General features: G+C 43.4%; 1 protein-coding gene across 1 annotated transcript in view; it reads right to left on the minus strand.

Moving 5' to 3' along the window:
- Positions 1 to 269: 269 nt before the first annotated feature.
- The window catches only part of FOXK1 (forkhead box K1), a 64,353-nt gene continuing 43,118 nt past the window's right edge, over positions 270 to 21,504 (minus strand). Inside the window, exons 3-9 of the mRNA XM_029576334.1 lie at positions 13,563 to 13,719; positions 12,998 to 13,144; positions 12,665 to 12,858; positions 11,891 to 12,057; positions 6,581 to 6,862; positions 3,883 to 4,107; positions 270 to 3,528 (exon numbers count right to left, since the gene is read on the minus strand). Coding sequence (XP_029432194.1) covers positions 3,308 to 3,528; positions 3,883 to 4,107; positions 6,581 to 6,862; positions 11,891 to 12,057; positions 12,665 to 12,858; positions 12,998 to 13,144; positions 13,563 to 13,719 — 1,393 coding nt within the window. The 3' untranslated portion in view covers positions 270 to 3,307. The remainder of the gene's footprint in view (positions 3,529 to 3,882; positions 4,108 to 6,580; positions 6,863 to 11,890; positions 12,058 to 12,664; positions 12,859 to 12,997; positions 13,145 to 13,562; positions 13,720 to 21,504) is intronic.

The following is a 21,504-nucleotide window of genomic DNA, read 5'->3' on the forward strand; positions in this document are numbered from 1 at the left end:
GTCAGGGGACTGAATTGCTAGACGTTGATTCGATATTGAGCAATTGTTCAACCTGCTCATTACTGGGGGGGTTTGTTTGAATACATTTATGTTTATAAAGGACATTCATAATTTGTTTACAATAAGATGACAAATTCTTTTCCATGAAGTCACTGAAAATTTTTTGATTATATGCAACTACATTAAATGTCAACACAACACGCAAACATTTTTTGATTTCCTCATTTGTGCATTTTCTGTGCACCAGTCCACCGTTTACTTGCGATATGTTAAAAGTCTTCACTTTAAAACAAACCTTAGCAAAGGGATTGTGTGCGCTGCCATTTTTTTTTTTTTTACAGATTCAGTGCCTTTCTCTTTTGAACAGGAAGAAGAATGAGCAGCAGTAGGCAGGCAGGCAGGCAGGCAATCTGTTCTGAATTTTAGGGATGTGCACAGAGAACTGGCAACCCAAGTAGGTAGAGCTTATGAACGAATGAAATAATATATAATCACACACAACACTGTGTAAGCAGGGCTAGACAAATCCTAGGTGCCGGGTCACCTAAGCGCCTAAAATTTGGTACCTGTGCCAGATCAAGGAGCTGTGGTCAGGACTGGGGGTGGAACAGGATCTGAGGCCGAGGAGACGCAGCTGTGGCAAAGTCCGGAGACCAAGCCTGCTGAAGAGCCACCCACCTGCGTCAGGGAGCTGCTACCGGAAGACTGGAAGCAAGGCGAGAGGCTGTGGATAGGGATGGAAGAGGATAAGGAGCGCAAAGCAAGTTAAACCAAAATAAAACCCTTTTAAAACTTTTGGCTGGCCCTTAGATTTTCAAAACATTTTTCCACCCCTGTTTATCAGTATTTCTCTCCTAATCTGGAGCTTTCACCTATTTAATTGTAAGCAGGAACACAGTCCGTCTGCGGTCACCTAGAGGAGCTGAATGACACTAGCAGTTATCAGTAACTGGGAAGGTTTCAGAAGCCTTGCACTGAATCCAAGAGCTCTAATTACATGAAAGAAACAGCCAAATTGGATACATTCAAATTTAATATATAGAAGGGAGAACATTAGTAATAACTCATAATGAAGTAACCGGAAATACATGATATGAGTGACTAGGTAACAATTTAAGAAACTACCAGCTTGCAATTAGCTCCATCCAATTCTCTTCCCAGGCAAAGTTCAGATCTCATGCTTCTATTCCTTAGGGACTCAAAGACAGCATTTGCGGTGATCAGGATGGTACAAATGTAATTCCCTGTACTGAGCTATGAAAACCTGTTCTAGTAGGACACAGTGCAAATCGCATAGCATTAGTTAATGTCCCTGAAGATTAGGTGGTTGGGGGTTAGGGCACAGGTTGCAACCTGAAGCATGGAGTATTCTTCACAATGTGGCTTTCCTTTCCAACGTCTCGTGCTCAGGATCATCGACTTGCGCCACTCAGCCTCTCTGAAAAGCCGTTTCCCACTGCATGCGTAGCACAGAGGCTGCTATCGCCGGAGCAAATGCAATTCTTCTACCCATCTCTTCTAACATGAACCATTTTCCAATGACACTGCTTTCATTCCTACCGGATTCCAGAGCTGAAAGTCACTAACCAGCTGACGCTAGAGGGAGATCTGGGAACCTGCAACACTTTTACTGGCACATTTACAGCAAACTAGACAGAATTCATCCTGCAAAGCAAGCTGTCATTTTTTTTCCTAAGCTGCTTCCCTATCACCCTGTACATCACAAATTGATGTATCTCAAATTTATAAGTGCTAACTGAAAACTGAATCATTTGCCATCCCCTCCCTTCTCACAGCAACTATGAAAATCATTCAAAGCAAATAAAGGAATTCAAACTTTTAGTCTTGAAGGCATCTACAAGAAGAGAATGCCACAAGGAATGGCTGGGGGGGTGAGACAGACATACAAAGGCCAACACAAACCTTTACTGCAGCTGAAGGCATTGGAAAAAGGCCCCAGCGATGGAAGGCCTTAGGTACTTTAAACAGTACAAAATGACTGGTTTTGTTTTAAAGGAGGCAGCAGTGTTCTGTTCAGTTAGCACAAGAAATCAATTCAATGCCTGGGGGAGGGGAAAAAAAAATTTCTTGTATTCAGTTTTCCTACTAAATACCTTTGACACTTTTCTAGCTACAATGTCATCTAAGCGTCCATCTGCCTTCTCGCAGCTACATGCAGTTCTGGCCGTCTCAATACCTGAGACATGGATACAGCTCTTATCCTCTGCCCAGTTACCTTCAATCCCGAACCTCGGCTGCAGGTACGGGGCTTCGGCGGATCCACGACAGCCGTGGCCCTAAGTGCGCCACCTACAACTCTGACCTTTTCATAGTACCGGCTCTGGCCTGTCGCCACAAGACTCCGGCAGCCGGGTCAGCGGGTTGCATTGGCCAACGTTCCCAGGGAGGGAGGGGGGGAAAAAATAAAAAAGTGCCAATACGATCGCTTCCATGCCGCCACCACCACCGTTTTATTCCAAAATACTTCCAGAAGTTAAGTCAGGCTGGTCTGAAAGGAACCCCGACTTGGGAAGCGAGAGCATAACAATTTGGAAACGGCACACGTGAGAAACGTGACAGATGTAGGAGCCTTTTCTGTGCTTGCACCAGCAGCAATGAGACCTAGATCACGATCAAGAGAAGCCGAAAAGGAAGTTTAAGAAAATAAAGCAACGTGGGGGGCGGGGGTTGGTGCATTTTTTTCCCCCCCTTGAGAGAATATAAAAATTAAAGCCTCCATTCAGTCCCATTCCCCATCATGTTAATAAATGCAGCTTGAAAGATTTGGTTTATCAGTCCTCTCTCACATAAATACAAATCAACATAAAATTGTTTTATACTTTTTTTTTTTTTTTTTTTTATAATCTGCTTGTTTGGTACCATGATGCTTTAATGTTGTCACCACAGTATCCTGCACTAATCCTCTTTTGAAGGTCAAAGTTCGTGTTTAAACACTCCGTGCCAGACCGCGCTTAAGGCATTCCAGATTAAAAACCTTCTTCCAACGGTGCAGCTGTTTTCTTTGAAAAACTTTCCTTTTAACAAGGGTGACCTGCAAAGCAATCCCTTTCCCCACCGTATCTGAAGGGTGTGGGGGAGTTTCCGCCAGCAGTCATACAATCAATTGTCTGCATCGATAGTTAAAAATCTAAAGTTGACAAAAATAACTAAGATTTGTGTAGAGTCCAGTACGGCCGCAGGGATATTTCCTCAATTTGTTTTGGCACCTCAGCATCCTAAACAAAAAACAGATTCGCGGATCATAGAACTCTTAAGTTTTCTCCCTTCCTCAGACGCTCGTCCCCCCTCACTCGCCACTTCCCTGGGATTGCGAGGCTGTGGATATGATGACCCCTGCTTGAGCTGCTGTTCCTGCTGCATTCGGATCATCCAGGCGGGCTTTTTTGACGCTGGGCTCATCCGAGGAAGAAACCGCGCAAATGGCCTCGGGCTCACAGGCTCGGACGACTGCTACAGGAGTGGATGAGCTGGCCTGGGCAGCCAGAAGCTGCAACGGATTTGTGAGGGCTGAGAAATGACAAGGAGTAAGGTTAACATCGTTTCCTGGTTTTCAGCAGAGCAACACACTCTAGAACTAACAAAACTAAACTAAGGCTTACAGAAATAAAACTGGAAGTTGAAAGCAAGGGAGAGAGCTTTTTACAAAAGTAAGTTTAAGGTATTGTTAAAAAAATAAAAATAGGAAACTAACTCACTAGGATTAATCACTTAAAACACCACAAAAATATACTCAGAACAGCAGAAACGCCCCCTGTGCACTCTAATACCAAGAGAAAATCTGGACACAAACTCCCTACAATTGATTGTGTATGGGAAATTAATGCAGACATGGGGAATGAGCGTTTGAGAGAGACAACGTACCAAATGTATTTGCAACAATGCTGTTGGTGGGAAGGGCGTGCTTCCCATTCTGTGTCACTGCTCGGACAGGAAGCTGGTGCTGCCCAAGCGTCACGGGCGTGGCTGGCTGAAGGATGGTGACCGTCTGCCCAGGCAGCCCTTGGGACATCTGACTGGCTACTGTCTGGATGACTCGGCTGGCAGTAGGAACTGTAGCAAACGCAATGGTTGACTTCTCCTCCATGCCTGCCGAGGCACAAAACGAAAAAACAGGAAAGAAATCACTCATGATACTCCAGAAGCAGAATCATTAAGCGGGAACAAATGCCCAATCTTGAATATAATACAATCATTTTTTAAGCTGAACACAGTGTAGGTGAGTAAAAGGTATCGCTGTTATACCCAAGTGCCCTACTGTAAACTGTAAACAGAGGCATTGCTAGGGACTCAGACTCAGGGTTTGGGCTCGGGCACTCTCTCCTCCCCCAAGATTTTGATTAAATTCAACATTCATGATCCCTTTTTCCCCACCCAAGGATGACCACTCTACTCCCATTTCCCCTTCTCCCCCCAATGGTTACACATTTAATATTGCACTCATCACTTTATGCCCCCCCCCCCCTCCAGGTGACCCCAATCTCCTAAGTGTACGAGAGATTTCTAAACCCTCCCCAGCTCTCTTCCCGGTTCCAAATGGGCAATTGCAGCGCAGGGTAAGTCCAGCGTGAGCATCCACAGGATAAGTCTGACTTCTACCACAGCACTCAAAAGTGTAATGTCTTTAACCCGGCACCCCATCAGGCCTTATCGCAGGGATCATTTAGATTTTGAATAAAGAACGTCCTTCCCCTGCTTGGGGGTGACTATCTTGATTTATGATCATGCAACGCATTCCTCTATTGCCAATAGGAGCCATGATCCCCTTCCCTCCCTGCTGACAGAATTTTACTTTCTTACCCACCAAAGCAGCCTTTATGTACAAACACAACTCCTGGAAAGGATGGTTCATCCAAAGCAATCCCTTCACATGCTAATTTAATTTTTCCCCAAAATTCGTTCATCGTAATCCCCAGTCCTTTTCCAAAAAGTCTGTACCTTAGGGCATGTCCAAAAAGAATGTCCTAAGGGTTCCCCCCTCTTAAGCTTACATATCTGAAGCCAGTTTGATTGGACATGCCTGACATTGTGTTTTATTTTACTTTTATTTTCATTTAATTTTATGATTTTACTTAGTCCTTTTTATCTCATTTTAATTTTATTTTAATTTTTCTAATTGTGTTTTATTATTTATCTGCTGTAATGTATTATCTGATTATTTTTTGGTAATTTTAATGGATGTAAATGTTAAATTTTATATTTGTACTCTTTTACTTTATTTGTTGTAAACCGGTATGACAGACAAAATATTAGTCTATAAAACAATATAGATAAATAAATTGTGACATACTGCATGCCTCTGAAAGACACAGATACTAACTCAGGAACAAAGTTCCCTCACATTTTTGAAAGACTGGGTGGGCAAACATTTTTTGTGCAATTTTCTTTTTATAAACCAAGTTCAAATTTGTGACTACAAGCCAGTATAATTCAAATATCATCGGGATTTCTTGTGTACAGCTTAGAGGAAGTGATGAGGGATCCTCAAAACATTTAGCAAACTGAACTCCAGTCAATTGCAATTCTAAATCAGCCTTTCATTTATCTAAGAGAGGCTCAAAGGCAGAAATATCACACCCCTAGTGCGGCACTGACACCGAAACATATTCAAACTGCTCAAGTTTCAAAGACTCCTCCAACTTAAACTGAAAACCATATTTAAATTCTTCCTGTCTAGTGAAGCAACAGCGGCTAGACTTGTAAAGGACACGGGTTATCTTTGGGGTAATTCTGGAACACTGCATAAATTAGCCAGCAAATATGCATGCAAGTTACATCAATTTTCAAAGTGAACTTAAATGCACAAGTCCACTTTGAAAATTATCCCAGCAAATCTGTGTACATTCAATTCCACCGGCTGTCTGGTGCATGTAATTTTGCCTAGAGTGTACATGTATACTTTTTACAATCAAAAAGTATTCACACGTCTAAACCCCACCCAGACTCCAACCCCCCTCGGAACACCTCTTCCCTGTGCACATAAAAACATAGAATTACACACATGCACATCGTATGTGCACATCAGTCATGCAATTTTCTAAAGAGCCATTCTGCAGGTAAAGCACTGCTTAATTTTCAGAGAATTTAGTGGATAATCTTCTTGAAAGGCAACAGTCCATGTTATTTCTGTCAACGTGCACCATTTGTTTTGTCCCAAATACAGTATAAGCAGCATTATCTGACATTTTATACCATTCAGAGTGCTCTGTTAAACAGTATATCACGCAGGCTGCACCTTCGGGGTGGTGGGTGCTATTTTTTTTCTGGGCTATGTCCAGCCCATCTTCACCCCTCTCTCCTGTTCCCTGTAAGGGGCAGGAGAGCAGAAATGACAAGAAGGGAGAGGCTGGATTACAGATCAGGGATAGCTGTTCTCTGATCCGTTCCAGCCACTCTAACCTCACACCCTTCCCCGCTGCTGTCGGGAGGGAATTAATCATCCCTGCCCCCATGGATGCTGGATAATACAGCTTTTACTGTACTCCATTTTATCCAGTGTAACGGTTGAGGACAGGCACAAAAATTGCAGTTATTGTCAAGAAGAAATATTTAAACAAACTACCTCTTGCCTCCCTAAAGCCATCTACCACCGTTCCTTGCATCTCGTGGGCACCTCCTGTTGTGCTTGGATTGGCAATTATGTATCCGTTAGCAGAGTTGGCAGAAGTGGTCATTACCCTGACCATGGTGACCGTGGGAGCCTGTTGGACGACATGTATTGCATGGCCAGATGGCTGCTGGGAAGCGACTATCGAGGCTGGCATATACGCCACTGGCTTAGCCATTAGATTGGATTGGCGAGGAGGTACAGCCATTATGACAGGCTGGGCACTAACAGGAGACCCTAAAAAAACCAAAACCATTATTACAGTTAACACCCTTTAAAATCAACAAGATTACAAGGAGGATTATACCACCAGCTTTTTGCTTCTGGAGATTGCAGTTCAAATCTGTCAAGATACAGCATGAAATGGGTTAGAGAGTCTGAACCTCATCTGCATCACAAAACTACCACACAATAAGGAGCATATACAGAGAAAAACAGAGTAAAGCCATTCAAGACTTGTATGCATATTCTATCTGTCATTATTTAAAGCCACTGGCCTCTCACTCATAAGCATCATTTACTAGAACAGCACTCATTTTCAGCAACGCCGTTCCATGGTGCAAAACCAGCAGCTGGCAGATTTCAAGTAGAAGTCAATGCTAAAGATTTCCTAAGATAGCGAGAATTCAAGGCAAGTCAGACTGTCAGGAAATGTTCAAGAACATACTTTGTATTAGTTTAAAAACTGAGAAACAAAAAAAAACTTGAATCACACCTTTGAACCTTCGTATTTTGCATCTGAGATGAGTATATATTGTATACAAATCGCTTTGAACAGTATCTGAATTCAAGAAAGCATGGGGTAGATGCAGAGGATCTCAGAGGGAGTGGCAGGGATTTTAAAGCCAAATAGATGGAGTGGTTGGGCAGACTAGATGGGCCATTCGCTCTTTTCTTTGCCATGATGTTCCTAAGTTTCTAACAAAGTAATTGATCTAGTCATTTTATCTGGATTCTTTTTCAGACCAAAAATAATTATCCAAAGATAACGATGTACACATGAGCTTGAGACCACTCAAATCCCTTCTTCAGATGTCAAGATAGCACCAGCATACACACAAGCACAAAGAGATCCTAACTTTCAAACCTATTTGCAGTACTGGATTTGTGTACCTAAGCTGACATGCACAGATTCTTCCTATTATTTTCCAAACCTTGCGGCGGGTTGCTGCACCATTTATAAAATGCAGCACAGTTCTGCTTTTAAGTATGCACTTGTGTTTCATTATGCACTAACATTTACAATGCAAGTGCTTACTTCCTCTACCTATTTTATAAACATACATGCATATATTTCACGAACAAAAAAAACCATGCATAAAAACACACTAATTTATACATGGATGCAGGTACATTTTAAAGTATGCACTTATACCATTTTGAAAATACTTGTGCATGTACTTAATCATCTATCTCTTTACCGATACCTCTGCCAGTTCACCCAAATCCTCCAGTACTTCGCCAGGACCTTCTACCCAAAAACTGCAGACAGACAAGTCTGATTTCACTTTCGCTAGTCAATTAGCATGTGTAAAATGGTACAAATATGATTTATAATTTATACATGTGCATTTCTTATAAAACAGCTCGTGCATTCTTTTTGACCTCAGCCCACAAAGCCCCTAAACAGATCCATTTTTGTGCCATTAAATGTGCCCAAAATTGAAAATATATGCATGCTCTTCATGTTTATAAAATAGCATGTATGGGACTTCATACTTATGCTGTTTTCCATGCATAACCCTTTGAAAATTTACCCCAAAGTGTGCACGCATTCTAAGTATACATAGAATATTTAACGAGTTTCCCTTATGAAAACATTTCAAAATGCTTTACAACCATAAGCAGAATGATAAAACAGATAAAATAAAGACTTCAAGAGCAAGCTGAAATTAGCATTTACATGCAAAGAGTTTTACAAATGAAATGCATCTCCTTCCACATAGGATCCAGCCATAGAGAAGGATTTGCCATCAGCTGTGGCCAACCTGTGTGTTAGGTTGGAAGGCAGATGCAGCTACACCAAGCCTAGGGATAACTCTGCACACATCTCCCAAATACAGGTGTACATATTTGTTATTCTGAAAGTATTACAGAAGTTACATGTAACTGTAAACATGTCTGCTAGCATACATGAAGGATGAAAATAAGAATGCATTAAAAATAGGTGATCATCTAATTATCACTATCTAATTTGCATAAGCAACAATGTCAGTCGCTGCTTCATGACAAACAAAATCTGGAACAAAACAAAAAAACAGAACAGTCTATTCCGCATATAAAGAGTTAACCAAATATGGAATCAAGTGACACTTCATTCTGACACTTTCAAGTGAAGCTTTCATTTGAACTTATGAAATTATTATTCAAACAGGAGTGCCAAACACTGTGCGCGCTGATGCTCCAATGATCTCAAAACCTTTTAAGAAAAGAACCCCCTCCCCCAGAAAACCAGAGGGTTGCATTGTTTTTTTGTTAATTTATATTAGAAACACTGCACATGCATTTGGCTAGAGAGCGGGTGCAAGGCTGGAAACAGCGGAGTTGCTCACCTGTAACAGGTGATCTAGGACAGCAAGACGTTAGTCCTCACAGATGGGTGAAACCACCAGATGGAGCCTGGCATGGAAAACCTGTGTCGAAGTTTCTGCAACCTTGACTGTGCCCTATACCACACGTCCACGCGGGGTCCCTCTGCAGTCTTATAACACAGAATTATATATAACTGAAAACAAGGAGAAACCCAACTCCGCGGGGTGGCAGGCAGGTTTCTTGAGGGCTAACAACCTGCTGGTCCTAGGAAAACACCTGTTACAGGTAAGCACATCTTCCTCCTAAGACAAGCAGGATGGTAGTCTTCACACATGGGTGAATCCCTAGCTAAAAGTCTGCTCCCCAACACAAAAGGGGACAGACGCACACCAACCAGGTGCCAACGGGCACAACAACCACAGTGCTGTTGGTAACAGAGGGGGGAGACAGCCTGAACCTAAACAATGGGCTCTAGGCAGGGAGAGTTGGGTTCTACACCTTGAAGAGATTCCTGAGGACAGACTGGCCGAATCTACTGTCGCATCAGCTACCCTTGTCCAAACAGTAATGGGATGTGAATGTGTGGAGAGAACTCCACATTGCAGCCTTGCAGATCTCCTCCACGGGAGCTGCTCATGAGTGGGCCACTGACGTTGCCATGGCTGACAGAGTAAGCCTTGACATCACTCCCAAGGTGCAGTCCCGCTTGCGCATAATAGAAGGAGACGCAATCTGCTAACCAACTGGATAGTGTCTGTTTGACAACGGCCACTCCCAATCTATTCCTATGAAAAGAAATAAAAAGTTGGGTGGACGGTCTATGGGCTTCTGTCGGCTCCAGATAGAAGACTAAGGCTCTTTTGCGGTCCAAACTGAGCAGTGCTCGTTCGGCTTGGTGCGAATGAGGCCTGGGTAAGAATGTTGGCAGGATGATAGACTGGTTAAGATGGAAATCAGTTACCACTTTAGGCAGGAACTTAGGGTGCATATGCAAGACCACCCTGTCATGAAAAAACTTAGTGTAAGGTGGATAAGTCACTAAGGCTTGGAGCTTGTTGACCCTGCACGTTGAGGTGACCACCACCAAAAATATGATCTTTCAGGTCACAGGATTGCAGTGGCTCAAAGGAGCTTTCATCAGCTGAGCTAGCACCTCAGGGGTCATACTGAGCCTTATCCTCACTGTACTCGACTGGGGATGGGGCCCTACAGGACCAGTGGAGACCGTCGAGGACTCATGGCATCGATGGAGGACTGGCATTCCTTGCCTCAGGGTAGCTTCGGGGGCATCATGGCATGAGCCGGCACATCCCTGAGCCTGGCACCATGCATCGAAGGTGACCTGTGCCGATGCTTTCTCAGCTTCCCTCTGTGCTCGGCCCAGTCTTTCTCCACTGCCAAAGTCAATGACAACAAACCCAATGTCCTCGACCTGGAAGAAACAGAGAGGGGCTGGTCTCCAGTGCCCCTATCTGCCAGCGGCATCAACAGAACCAAAGGCCCCGCCGATGTTGATAGTGCAGTGTTCATCGGTGCAGCTCTATCAGTGCAGATGCCGCCGATGCTCGGACTTCCTCGACCCGAAGAGTTTCTCCATCTTATCGAGTGTGACGTCCCTTAGGGGTCATCTGGGCGCTCACATGAGGCAACCCCGAAAGTCATGCGATGCCCCCAAGAGGAGGACACATCATGGGAGTCCATGATGGACATGGTCTTTGGGCACTGGGGCATCGATGAAAACCGGTTGAGGCCATGACAAACGGGAAAAAAAGAAAATGTAATATGTGAGTGGTAATGGCAGGCTTTGAAGCCAGGGGGACACTGAGGCACCACTACCACGGGGGAACTGCAAAAAGAAACTTACCGTGAACGCCGAAAACTCTAAGAAGCCTACAGGAGGGATCTGCGTTGAAAGAATCCGGAAAATATCTGGTGAAAAATTTTCCAAAGGCAATTTTAAAGGAAAAAAAGCCAAGAGCTCACTTAACCGGAGGCAAAAGCTCCGTGGGAAAAAGGGACTGAAGAGGGACCCCCTCATAGATGTGTGAATTATGACAAGCTGGGCATGCTCAGTGTGCCTAGTCAAAGTTCCAGAAACTCTGACATACGTATTCCATGCTGGGCTCCATCTGATGATGTCACCCATGTGTGAGGGCTATCACCTTGCTTGCCTAGGAGAAATACCCTTTTCATAAGGCTTTCCAATGAACTGTAAGGATTAATAGAGTTGAGACTCAAGACATAGCAGCTTTACAAGTAGTAGCCCTAAAGAAGGGGTTCAGTGCGCATACATGACCAGGTGTTCTCCTAGGCACAAATGGGGTCTTCCAGGGCTTAAGTTCTCAGAAACTGCTTCCCAGAACTCTCTTCCTTGATGAAATCCTACCTCCAAGCAAGGGGGAAGGAAAGGGGGTCCCCCAAGCAAACAGGCCTCCTTTGGAAACCCCCCCGCCCCAGCACACAGTGCCACTGAACGCCACTCTTCCTGTCTGAAAAATACGGGCACTACAAGCAAGTATTCTCAAAACTCATAGTCTCATGCACTACAAGATCAGCACAGCCAGCTCATGAAGCTGAGAAATGCTCGTGTTACCAGCATTAGTGAAAATATTTATCAAAGCAGAGCTCTAGACACCGCTGGCTGAATTTAAGCCCTTGGGCTGCCTCATTACCCACTACTAAAGGATGTTGTCATTCCATCACATTACTCTTGCAAAATGGAGCATTATTTACCAGGTGCACTCTGAGAATATCGATATTCTGGAACAGAAGCTAGCTTTGATCCAAAATCATGGTCATGCTGGACAGGTGAGCCTTCACGAGAAAGGCACTCAGGTGTCTGCAAGCCACTAGAACGAGGGGACATCAGACCTGGATGAGTTGGGGAGGCGGGAGCACTCCTGAAATAAAAAAAAAATATGTAACATGAAGAAAAAAAAAAAAACAAGAAGTGAATGGATTCATGCCAAATGTACATGTATAATCAGAATGAACACTACACTGAGTAAATAGGGCTTTGCAGAAGACATGGGAAGGCCCACATTCATTTCTTATTCTTTCAGACTATAACGAATGCAGAAGTCGGACTCCCAGTCCCTGGGGGTAAGACCTGGACACCTCCCGCTAAGCAGCACCTATCAGGGCAACAAGTGGAACTACAGCTGTTTTCAGCTGGAATAGAGGACCAGAAGTTAGTGGAAGCTGGACTGTCTTCTCCCATGCCTAAAACACAGACATGTGTAAACAAACATCCAATGCAACATTGTAACTTTCAGATATCTCACTCTTCCTAAACTCCCTACTTATGTGGTACTATTTGTTTTCCAGACTCCCCATAAAAGCTGAACGTTTTCATTTTCTAGGCATCAATACATGCAAGTCTATCGCATCTTCTGTTTTTAACATTTCCATGCGTAGGCTAAGCAGTGCAACAATAGTCCCATGCCTGCTACAGCAGGAGGCTCCCTGCGACGTTTTCCGTTTATATTAAGTGTAAGATACCTTTACCTAGAGGAAAGCGGTCCAAAAGGGGTCCGAAAGCAGGACACCCCTCTCTGCCTCCGTTTGCGGAATGCCTGCTCCACTAGTTTAACTTCCGATGCAGGGTCAATACGCCAAAAGGAACCTTTTCCAGGCTCTTCCTGGGAGCGTGGGACTTTGATAAAGTAGCGGTTCAGGGACAAGTTGTGCCGGATGGAATTCTGCAAGAGGTAAAGACCTAACTGGATTATTACACTTTGGAAGTACTAATCCGGCGCTCTTCCAAGATGCTGGGGTAGGGGCTTCACCTCACGTACGACAGGTTGAAAATATTAAGCTGTTAAAAATGTATGGACTTACCTGCCAGCCTTTGTCAGCAGTCCTGTAATACGGGTAATGCTTGGTGATATGAGCATAGATGCCACTTAGTGTTAACTGTCTATCCTGAGCTGAGGAGATAGCTTGTACTATTAGCTGAGCGTATGAATATGGTGGCTTGGATTCATCCTATGGAGAAAAAGGAAAAATAGGACAACATTTTAGGAGGGCCATAATAATAATACAAGTTGAGCAAGCACATTAGCAGGATAATGCTTTTATTTTTTTTTAGGAAGGGATGTGAGAACACCCTGCTCTTTTCTCTCACTTATTCCGAGCTGAAAGATAAAAAATGCTAGCAGGATCAGAAACTCCAAATGCTCCCCATTAATAAATACATAAATAACCCTCTTTCACATAATTAAGAGCAGAATTAGACCTTTTCCTGTACCCACTTTTCTATTTCAACACTTCTTCTCAAAATACAGTTGGGAAATCAAAATTGGTTGACTCCAGAAAGCCGCACAGGCTGGTGCGTATTAATGGTGCCCTTGCTTGCTTTACTAATGAGCTGCATGCAATTACTGTATGCAAATTGTGTCTTGACCTTTGGACTGTCCCTGCCAGATGTATCAGCTTGCTGCTCTGATGCAGCCTTTGCTGCATATTCTGCGGCCAGCTGCAGGTCTGAGGCAATGTTGCGACTGAAGCGATATCCTGAGGACCCCGCGCCACGGGGACTGGCCGGGCAGGAGTTTGGAACGCTGCCGAGAAGAGAGAGAGGCAATGGGATAACAACTCAAGGACAAATATATTTAGATAACTCATATTGCACATCCGCCTGAACAGTTCTCTTCTGATCTTTATAATCATTGTTAGTGCTCCTTGACCACCAGAAAAAAAAAATAAATTCTAAGTTTCTGCTTCTCTCTTACATGCAACTTGTACAAAAAATGAATCAAGTTATAAAGCTTTAGTACAAATGTAGTTTTGAAATTTGTAGCTGTTTTATGTTTAACACATTTTCTCATATAATTGTTTGTCCAGAAATAAAAAAGCATCACCGGGAGCAACCCAAGGCTTAGTATCCTGTACTCAGTGACACAAGACCTTACCTAAGAATCCCCAGACTACTACTAACTTGTCACAAATGTATCTGAGCCTTAAAAAAAAAAAAAAGAAAAAAAAAAAAAGGGAATTTGGCCACAAGATGGCTCTGTAAGTCAATGAGAAGGAAAGATCTCGCAAGCAAGGTGACATCACAGGAGGCTACACAGAAAAAGCTATTACAGAATTGAAAAATAGAGGCACAGGAGAAAACTGAACTCCAGCGTAGAGAAATCACCGGTGCTGAGGTTTCACTTTCTTCTAGGTGGATTTTATTTTATTTTCCAGTGCACAAATCATTTGTCATTATAATTGGAGCCTTCGTAGGTTGAGATACCTTTTGAAAAGGCCAAAAAGAACTCCCAGGACCAATAAAGCTATCAGATGAAGCACATACTTACGGCTAACGTGTTTTGTCTTGCACTGTCTAATGCTTTTTTTTCTGCTGTGTGTGTGTGTCCGTACACGTAGCTAAATTTTGCTGAATGTCGCACAACAAAATTTAACAGGGGTGAGTGAAAAGTCAGAGCTGAAAATTAAGTATAATGGTGTAAGATCAGTCTTGGATTTCTTTACAGATTAAACACGGGGTGAAACACTCCCCATCTCCCCCAGGGTATGGAGTCGCCTTCCTGTCAGGAGCTCTACTGCAACCCCATGACTCAGGGTAAATGGGGGAACCACCAAATCTTAGTGAAATACCGACGTGAGATTATCACGGTTTCACGGATAAGCAGCACACATCCTAAGGAGGAAATACATGAGTTATTTTCTAACTGGCCCATGTCCATCTACTCTCTGACCCAGCTGAGCCCATCAGGCAGATCCCCAAGGGCACTCACGCCAGCATGGAGGGAACCAGCAGTTCGCTGGCACATTCCAAATCCTAAATTAGAAAGAAAATAACTTTAATGGAAAGTAATGAATATTTTAATAAATTAATGGTTAAATTAAAAAAAGCTATTTTCTGCTAAGGTTATACACAGTGCTGCATGTTTTCCATTTCTAGAGAGTATTTCAGCATCTGGGATTGCTACCATGACATCTTCATTGCTTAAGGTCTCCAAAATATTGCCCAAGGAAGAGACATTTATTGTCCTGAAAGTTTCTGCCTTAGCCCAGTCTGTGTAGAGTAGACCAGGAAGAGTTTGGATTAAGTCTTTGGAATAAGTCTCTTCTCATACTTCCTGCTGTTTATCTGTGAGCACACGATTTGGTCCTGTGAATGAATCACCTTTAATAAAAGAAACCCAAAAAAGAGAGTTGTGTCTGGGAGAGTTGCTTCCGGCGGCAGCCAGCGGACGTTATCAGTGGCAGGTGGGCAGGACAGAGGCTGGGCCCAGGCAGGTGAATGAGGGGCAGGCAGAAGATCCTCTGCTCCTAGAGCTGTCCCCCCCCCCCCTGCTGCTGGGCCACCCAAGAGAAGGGGCAGATAAAAGAAAATCACAACAAAGCAAAACGAGCAAATACAAAACCTAAGCAAATAAAGCCAAGAGTAAAACAGGACAATTTTTTTAAAAATAAGCTACAAAGGCTTCTTTTCCCCCGGCTCCTAAAACCGGTGTCCAAGTTTGTAAAATATTTTCCCACGCCTGTGTTCAGATACCAGTATATGTCTGATGAATATTCACTGTGAAAGTCACCAGAGCTCGCCACCTCTGAACTAGGCAGCCAAAGTATCTCCAGCTCTCTGAATGCCTCCATCTGCTTTCCAGCCTATCCTAACAGCAGCAGCTGCTGGTACATTCAACTGAAGCAGAAGAGCTCAAGGATGGATTTGTGTACTAATTCACCAGGAGGAATTTTACTATAACTCACCGCGGGCGTGAATTCAGCGAAACGGTAGACGCAGACGCTACCTGATATGGCCGCAGGTGCCATCACCACTCAAGCTCCAAGTGTAAAAATATATCTAAAATGCCTTCATACACTTCAGCCATGGACAGTATGCGGACTACACACATTCACCGCTGAACCTTTTGGTTTGAAAAGCTTAGCAAAACATTGCTTTACACAAATTTGTGCATGTACAGAGAGCAGGAAGCCCCTCTGCCCTCCGAAAATTTCAGTTATGGTTCAAGGATGTGGAAAAAGGCACAAGGAATTCACTAATGCCCAGCTGTTGTCACCAGAATATACAGAGAAAACCAGATTCCCTCTGTACAACCTGCAAAGAGAATTAGCATTTATTTTCATAACACTAAGAGATAGGAAACACTAAGAGATAGGAAACAAATTTATCTAGTAAAACATGTGGGTTTTATTTAACAGGAAACATCTCCTGCTATATTCTGCACAATCAAGTAGAGAGTGCAAGGGCCCATGCATAAGTACAACAGGATCTGAAAGAGCAAAACAAGTGCGAAACAGCAACCATCTCACCAGTCAGAAACACACAACTTCAGTCCCCTGACCCCAACGAATAAAAAACCGCTGGCCATGTAAGAGAAATTAGGTACACCCGAGACGTGGGGGCAGACAGATGGACAGGCATGGTGAGCTAACAGGTGCCCTCTCTTCATCATGAAACCACAGAAAATCCTACGTGCTCTTTCACACAGATTTAAACAGAAGGCAATTTTCAAAGTCATTTACACAGTAAAACAGCGATTCACCTGTTAAAAGCATGGGTGGGGCTCACAAAGCACACAGATTTTAACCATGTTAAAAAGCAGTATTACTCCGAGGGTGTTTGGGCTGCAGGAGAAAAACAGCAGGTGTACACGACATTTTCAGGAGCGCACATGCTATTTTCCACCCACACAGAGAGCAGGTGGTTTTTACACATAAACGTTACGCACATTTTTAAGAGGTAAAGTACCTGCGTGGTGTCCCTTTAAACACTGCGGTAAAGTTTACATTCAAGCTGCCTCCACAGTTTGAAAATTATGCTCGATATGATAAACGAAAAAATACGACTTGCAAGACGATGACCAAAGATGTGTGATAAGGTGGAACCACGAAGAGAGAGATGTCTGTTCACTATGGGAAGGACCAATCAAGCTCACAAGCCATATCATGGGGGCAATTTGAGGATTCCCCACAAGCTCAATTTCAAAGGTAAAATCTGACCTATAATTATGGTCTACAGGTATTTTTGCACCAATCTGTGTGAATCGAGTCTGTGGGGAAAGATATGCACAAATCTGATCATCAAATCCCTGGGCATATTTTTAGTCCTATCAACTTCCCCAAATCCCAAAAACATAGACTGGCAGAGTTTCAAAAGCCTGAAAACCACTTTGGGCAAGAGTAAAGAGCAGGAACAGCTGGTGCATTCTCTGGGTGGTGTACTTAACATGTGTAAGGGGAATCATGATGTGACGACTCTTAACAATTGTAGTTAGGCGACAGTAGCGATAGTGGTATCAATACTGGCAGCCACACACATTTCTGAAGTATTTAAAAACTATAAAGCACATTAGGATATGATCGAAAGCAGAGCAGTACTGAGCACATGTAAATTTTAAGATTTACTAGTTGGCTGAATTCTTGAACCAAATTATTGTCTATCAACTCACGCACCTTATGGCCTTGCATTTTTAAGTACCATCTCTCGAAAGTTAAAGAAAAATTCCTGAAAGCCATGTGTACATTAATTCATAGAGGGCAGGAAATGATTAGGCAACAGTCATTAAGAAACTGCTGTTTTACTTTGCTGAACACCCTCACACAGACTTATGAGGTGGACGGGATGAGAAAGATCTGAAAAAGCAATACGTGCAACGCTCTCTAAAGTCAGAGGGCAGTTCCCAGCCTAGAATTAAAATGAGAAACCCAACAACAGCATGCCACCCAGTTAAAAATGCAGAGTGTTTCAATGATTTCACTGGGATTATATGGAAAGTTAGTTTAAAAAAAGTCTATAAGCTCATGCTTTAAAGATTACAGCAAAGCTTATTCTTCTGCAAAAATGAGTTACTTACCTGTTAGAAGACAGGTGACAGGTGTCACTTGGGTGACATCATGCAATGCAGCGCAGCCCAGAACTTTTATATGAAGGTTTCTAGAACTTAGACCGTGCCTTAAGGGGGCATGCCCAACACGCCAACATTTTTTCCCCCATTTGATGCCTTAAATATGAGGAGCAGCCTGGAACAAAGCAAAACTACAGGCCCTAGGAGGGGAATGGAGTAGAATTCCACATCTCAAAATAAATAAATAAATTCCTAAGGAGAGACTAGCCAAAGCTACTGTGGCACTGGGTGTCCCTGTCCAAACAGCAGTGAGATGTGAACACGTGGTGAGAAGTCCACATTGCAGCCTTGTGGATCTCCTCCAGAGGGAGCAATCATAAGTGAGCCACTGATGCTGCCACGGCTTGCATGGAGTGAGCCTTGACATGGCTCATCACGTTCAGGCCCGTCTGGGCATAATAGGAGACGCCAGACAATTGGATAAAGTTTGTTTAGCAATGGAAATCCACACTTTGTTGGTGTCAAAAGAAAAAAAAAAAACACAAAAACTAGGTGGGACGTTCTATGGGCTTTAGCCTGCTCCAGGTGGAAGGCGAAGTCTCTCTTCCAGTCCAAACCGTGCAGTGCTTGTTCACCTTGGCCTGGGAAAGAATGTTGGAAGGACGATTGGTTAAGAACCATGACCGGTGGGCTCTGCAGAAGAGACGAGACTGAAGGGGGCCTCTCATGTGGACGGGTGGCACCTTGGCATCTGAGTATCCTCAGTGAGGCACAGTTAGAAGTTCTAGAAAAAGTTAAAAGTTCTTAAAAGATCATGGACATTTGGGGGCAGACGTAATATGAAGTTGCGCTTTGCTGAGCATACAACTCGCAGTTGTGCACACAGTTTTTGTAAACATACCTTACAGCTGACGCAGCAAGGAGTTCTGCACAAAAATAAAATGCACACAGTGTGTGCACAGGGTTAGCAGCCTCTAGTGCAAGTCCTATGCAAATGATGGTATTGGCTATTATCCCCCGATGCAGAGAGGAACTCTGGCTTACCTTGGGTTTTCTTAGCGCTTAGTCCGAGATGGAGTAAAGTTTCCAGAGTCAATGTCAGGCTATGGGCAGAAGATGGAGTTCTAGTGCGAGACCTAGTGTCAGGATTTTACCTTTACTGTGCATAAAGTTGGTTTTTTTTTTTTTATTTTGGGAGGGAGGAGTAAATTTGCTTATAGTTAGCCGATGCCTTTTTATTGGTAGCTAGGCCAAGTTACATTCTGGAACAGCAGGTTATCTTCTCTGTCCCAAATCTAAAGGCCTAGTTACTAAGGCTTTTTCCCCAATTCCGTCTATGCGAAAACGTATTAGTAAATAAGACCCTAAGTTTGTACCTGAGGCAAGGGAGACTGACTGGATTTGCCCAAGGTTGCAAGGAGCAGCAGCAAGATCTGAAGCCTTCATTTTTCTGTTTCTTTGCCACTGCCCTAACCGCTAGGCTACATCTCCACGCCATGTGCACAAATCATGTTCTTATATAAGCGCACACTAAACATTTTCTTTATGCACATTTGCGGGTTTCTGTGCCTTTTTCCTTTTAACTCCCAATTCATTATTAATTAGCCTACTGCACTGGGACTTAAAAGAAATTGCTAGCATGTGCATTAAGAAACTGTGCGCTGAATTTTAGGGCAGGATTTTAACAGTTTATTACATTAGCCCCAAAACTGCTGGTTCTTAGTGCTCATAAAAAAACCACGAGTCCAAGAAATTCCTTTTTCCTGCTGGAGTTAAGATGTGCACTCAGCCTCTGCAAAAAGCAGAGCCCACCAACAGAAATTTGTATGCTTTTGATCTCCAGATGCATTACCATACCGTTTGCTTACTGGATCGGGAGTTAAGGGTTTTTTGGGGTTTTTTTTTTACCATGTTAGAGGATTGTGTGCAGAATTTCAGCAGTTTTACCATGCTCCACCTTACATTAGGCCCTTGGTTTGTGCTCTAGAGCTTGTTTTCCTCTCTCCTACTCCCCCAGGCACTGCTTTTCTTGGAAACGAAATAAAAAGCGCTCACAAAATCTGCAGTGCAGAATCTGCAGGGATAGGAAAGTCAGAATAAAAAAAAGGCAGGGTCAGCGAGGGGAGTGCTGTAACTTTCCTTCCATGCTTGCTGCCTGCAGATTTATATACGCCCCCCACACCCCAGCCTCCTAACCACAGTCAACACAAAAGCTTCAGCAGAAAAAGGGAGGGGCGCGTGAAACAGTTTCCAAAAAGGAAACTAAACCCCTCCAAACCACAACCCCCTTCCACCAGCCAATTAGAGAAAAGCAAGAGAAACACACACCAAATTAGGAAAGTGAACCCTGTGGCAGAGAGGGAGGGCACTCACCCCAGAGCTGAGCTCATGAAAACAATCTCAAAGCAAGTGAAAGGCAGCTGGGCCCGCAGCCCAGACTCTTCCCTTGCAGGCATTCCTCAGAGGGCTACCGTCCACCAAGCCCGCTGCAGCCTTAGCCAAGCATGAACACACACAAAAAAAAAACAACAAAACGGGCTCAGCCCAAAACTCTCTACGTGCAGAACGGGTTAACAGCGACCGAGAATTAAAAAACTTATTTATGTTGCAAAACTATCTATAAGGAAAGAGGTTAGTGTAAAGGCAAGGCCCATCTGATGTAGACGATACAAAGGTGAGAGGGTTTCTTACAGTTTAAGAGCATCGTTTGTGCAAGCAGTCAAGCAATAGGACACCTGGGCAGCAAAAACTATTACAACAGTATAAAAAAACAACCTAGCACACGTCACAGGCGACTTTTCATTGTATTTTAATGATTCAGACTGGAATATCAATAGCCTCTTACTGTTGAATAACTCAATATCGATAAATCCCAGTTAAGCCATTTTGGCCTTTTTCTGCTGTCATTTACTACGTTTAAAGCAGCAGCATTACTCCTCTTCTTCAAACCATCACCATTCTGCTTCAGTTCATCTTTTTTATCTTATCTTTAGAGGTTTCAGGAATTTTCTAAACATACTGCCACATTTTCTGGTTCTGAAAGTAACTTTAGCTGAAGCCGCGGATACTACTTTTGTGTTTAACCTGAATCAGTATTTACCACCACTTATAACCCTGCTTTATGGGCAGACCTGTAATAAAGATACAGATCAGGCCCCTTTACTACTGCTTTCAATAAACAAGTCATGGGGAATGGCACCGTGTCCTTATGCCACACTTGTATTCTATAATCCTTAACCTCACTTCCTTATACACAAATGGGGGGGGGGGGGGGAAGACAGGTTTGTGAAGTGAAAACATACGAGAATAATTTTAAGCCCATGGCAGATAGCACTGGGGAAAAGACTCTGTCCCAGTTCAAGGAAAGAATTCTGCAAAGCTTTCCTATTAGATGAATTTAAAAGTACATAATACTGCTGAGACAATGATGAGAGGCCAAACCAAACTGGGCAAAGCAGCATTATTAACCTTTTGCAAAAAGGTTCCTCACCATACCACACTCTCTGACTTCAAATAACTGCAGGG

The sequence above is a fragment of the Rhinatrema bivittatum genome, chromosome 14 (assembly GCF_901001135.1).
Source record: "Rhinatrema bivittatum chromosome 14, aRhiBiv1.1, whole genome shotgun sequence".
Taxonomy (NCBI): domain Eukaryota; kingdom Metazoa; phylum Chordata; class Amphibia; order Gymnophiona; family Rhinatrematidae; genus Rhinatrema; species Rhinatrema bivittatum.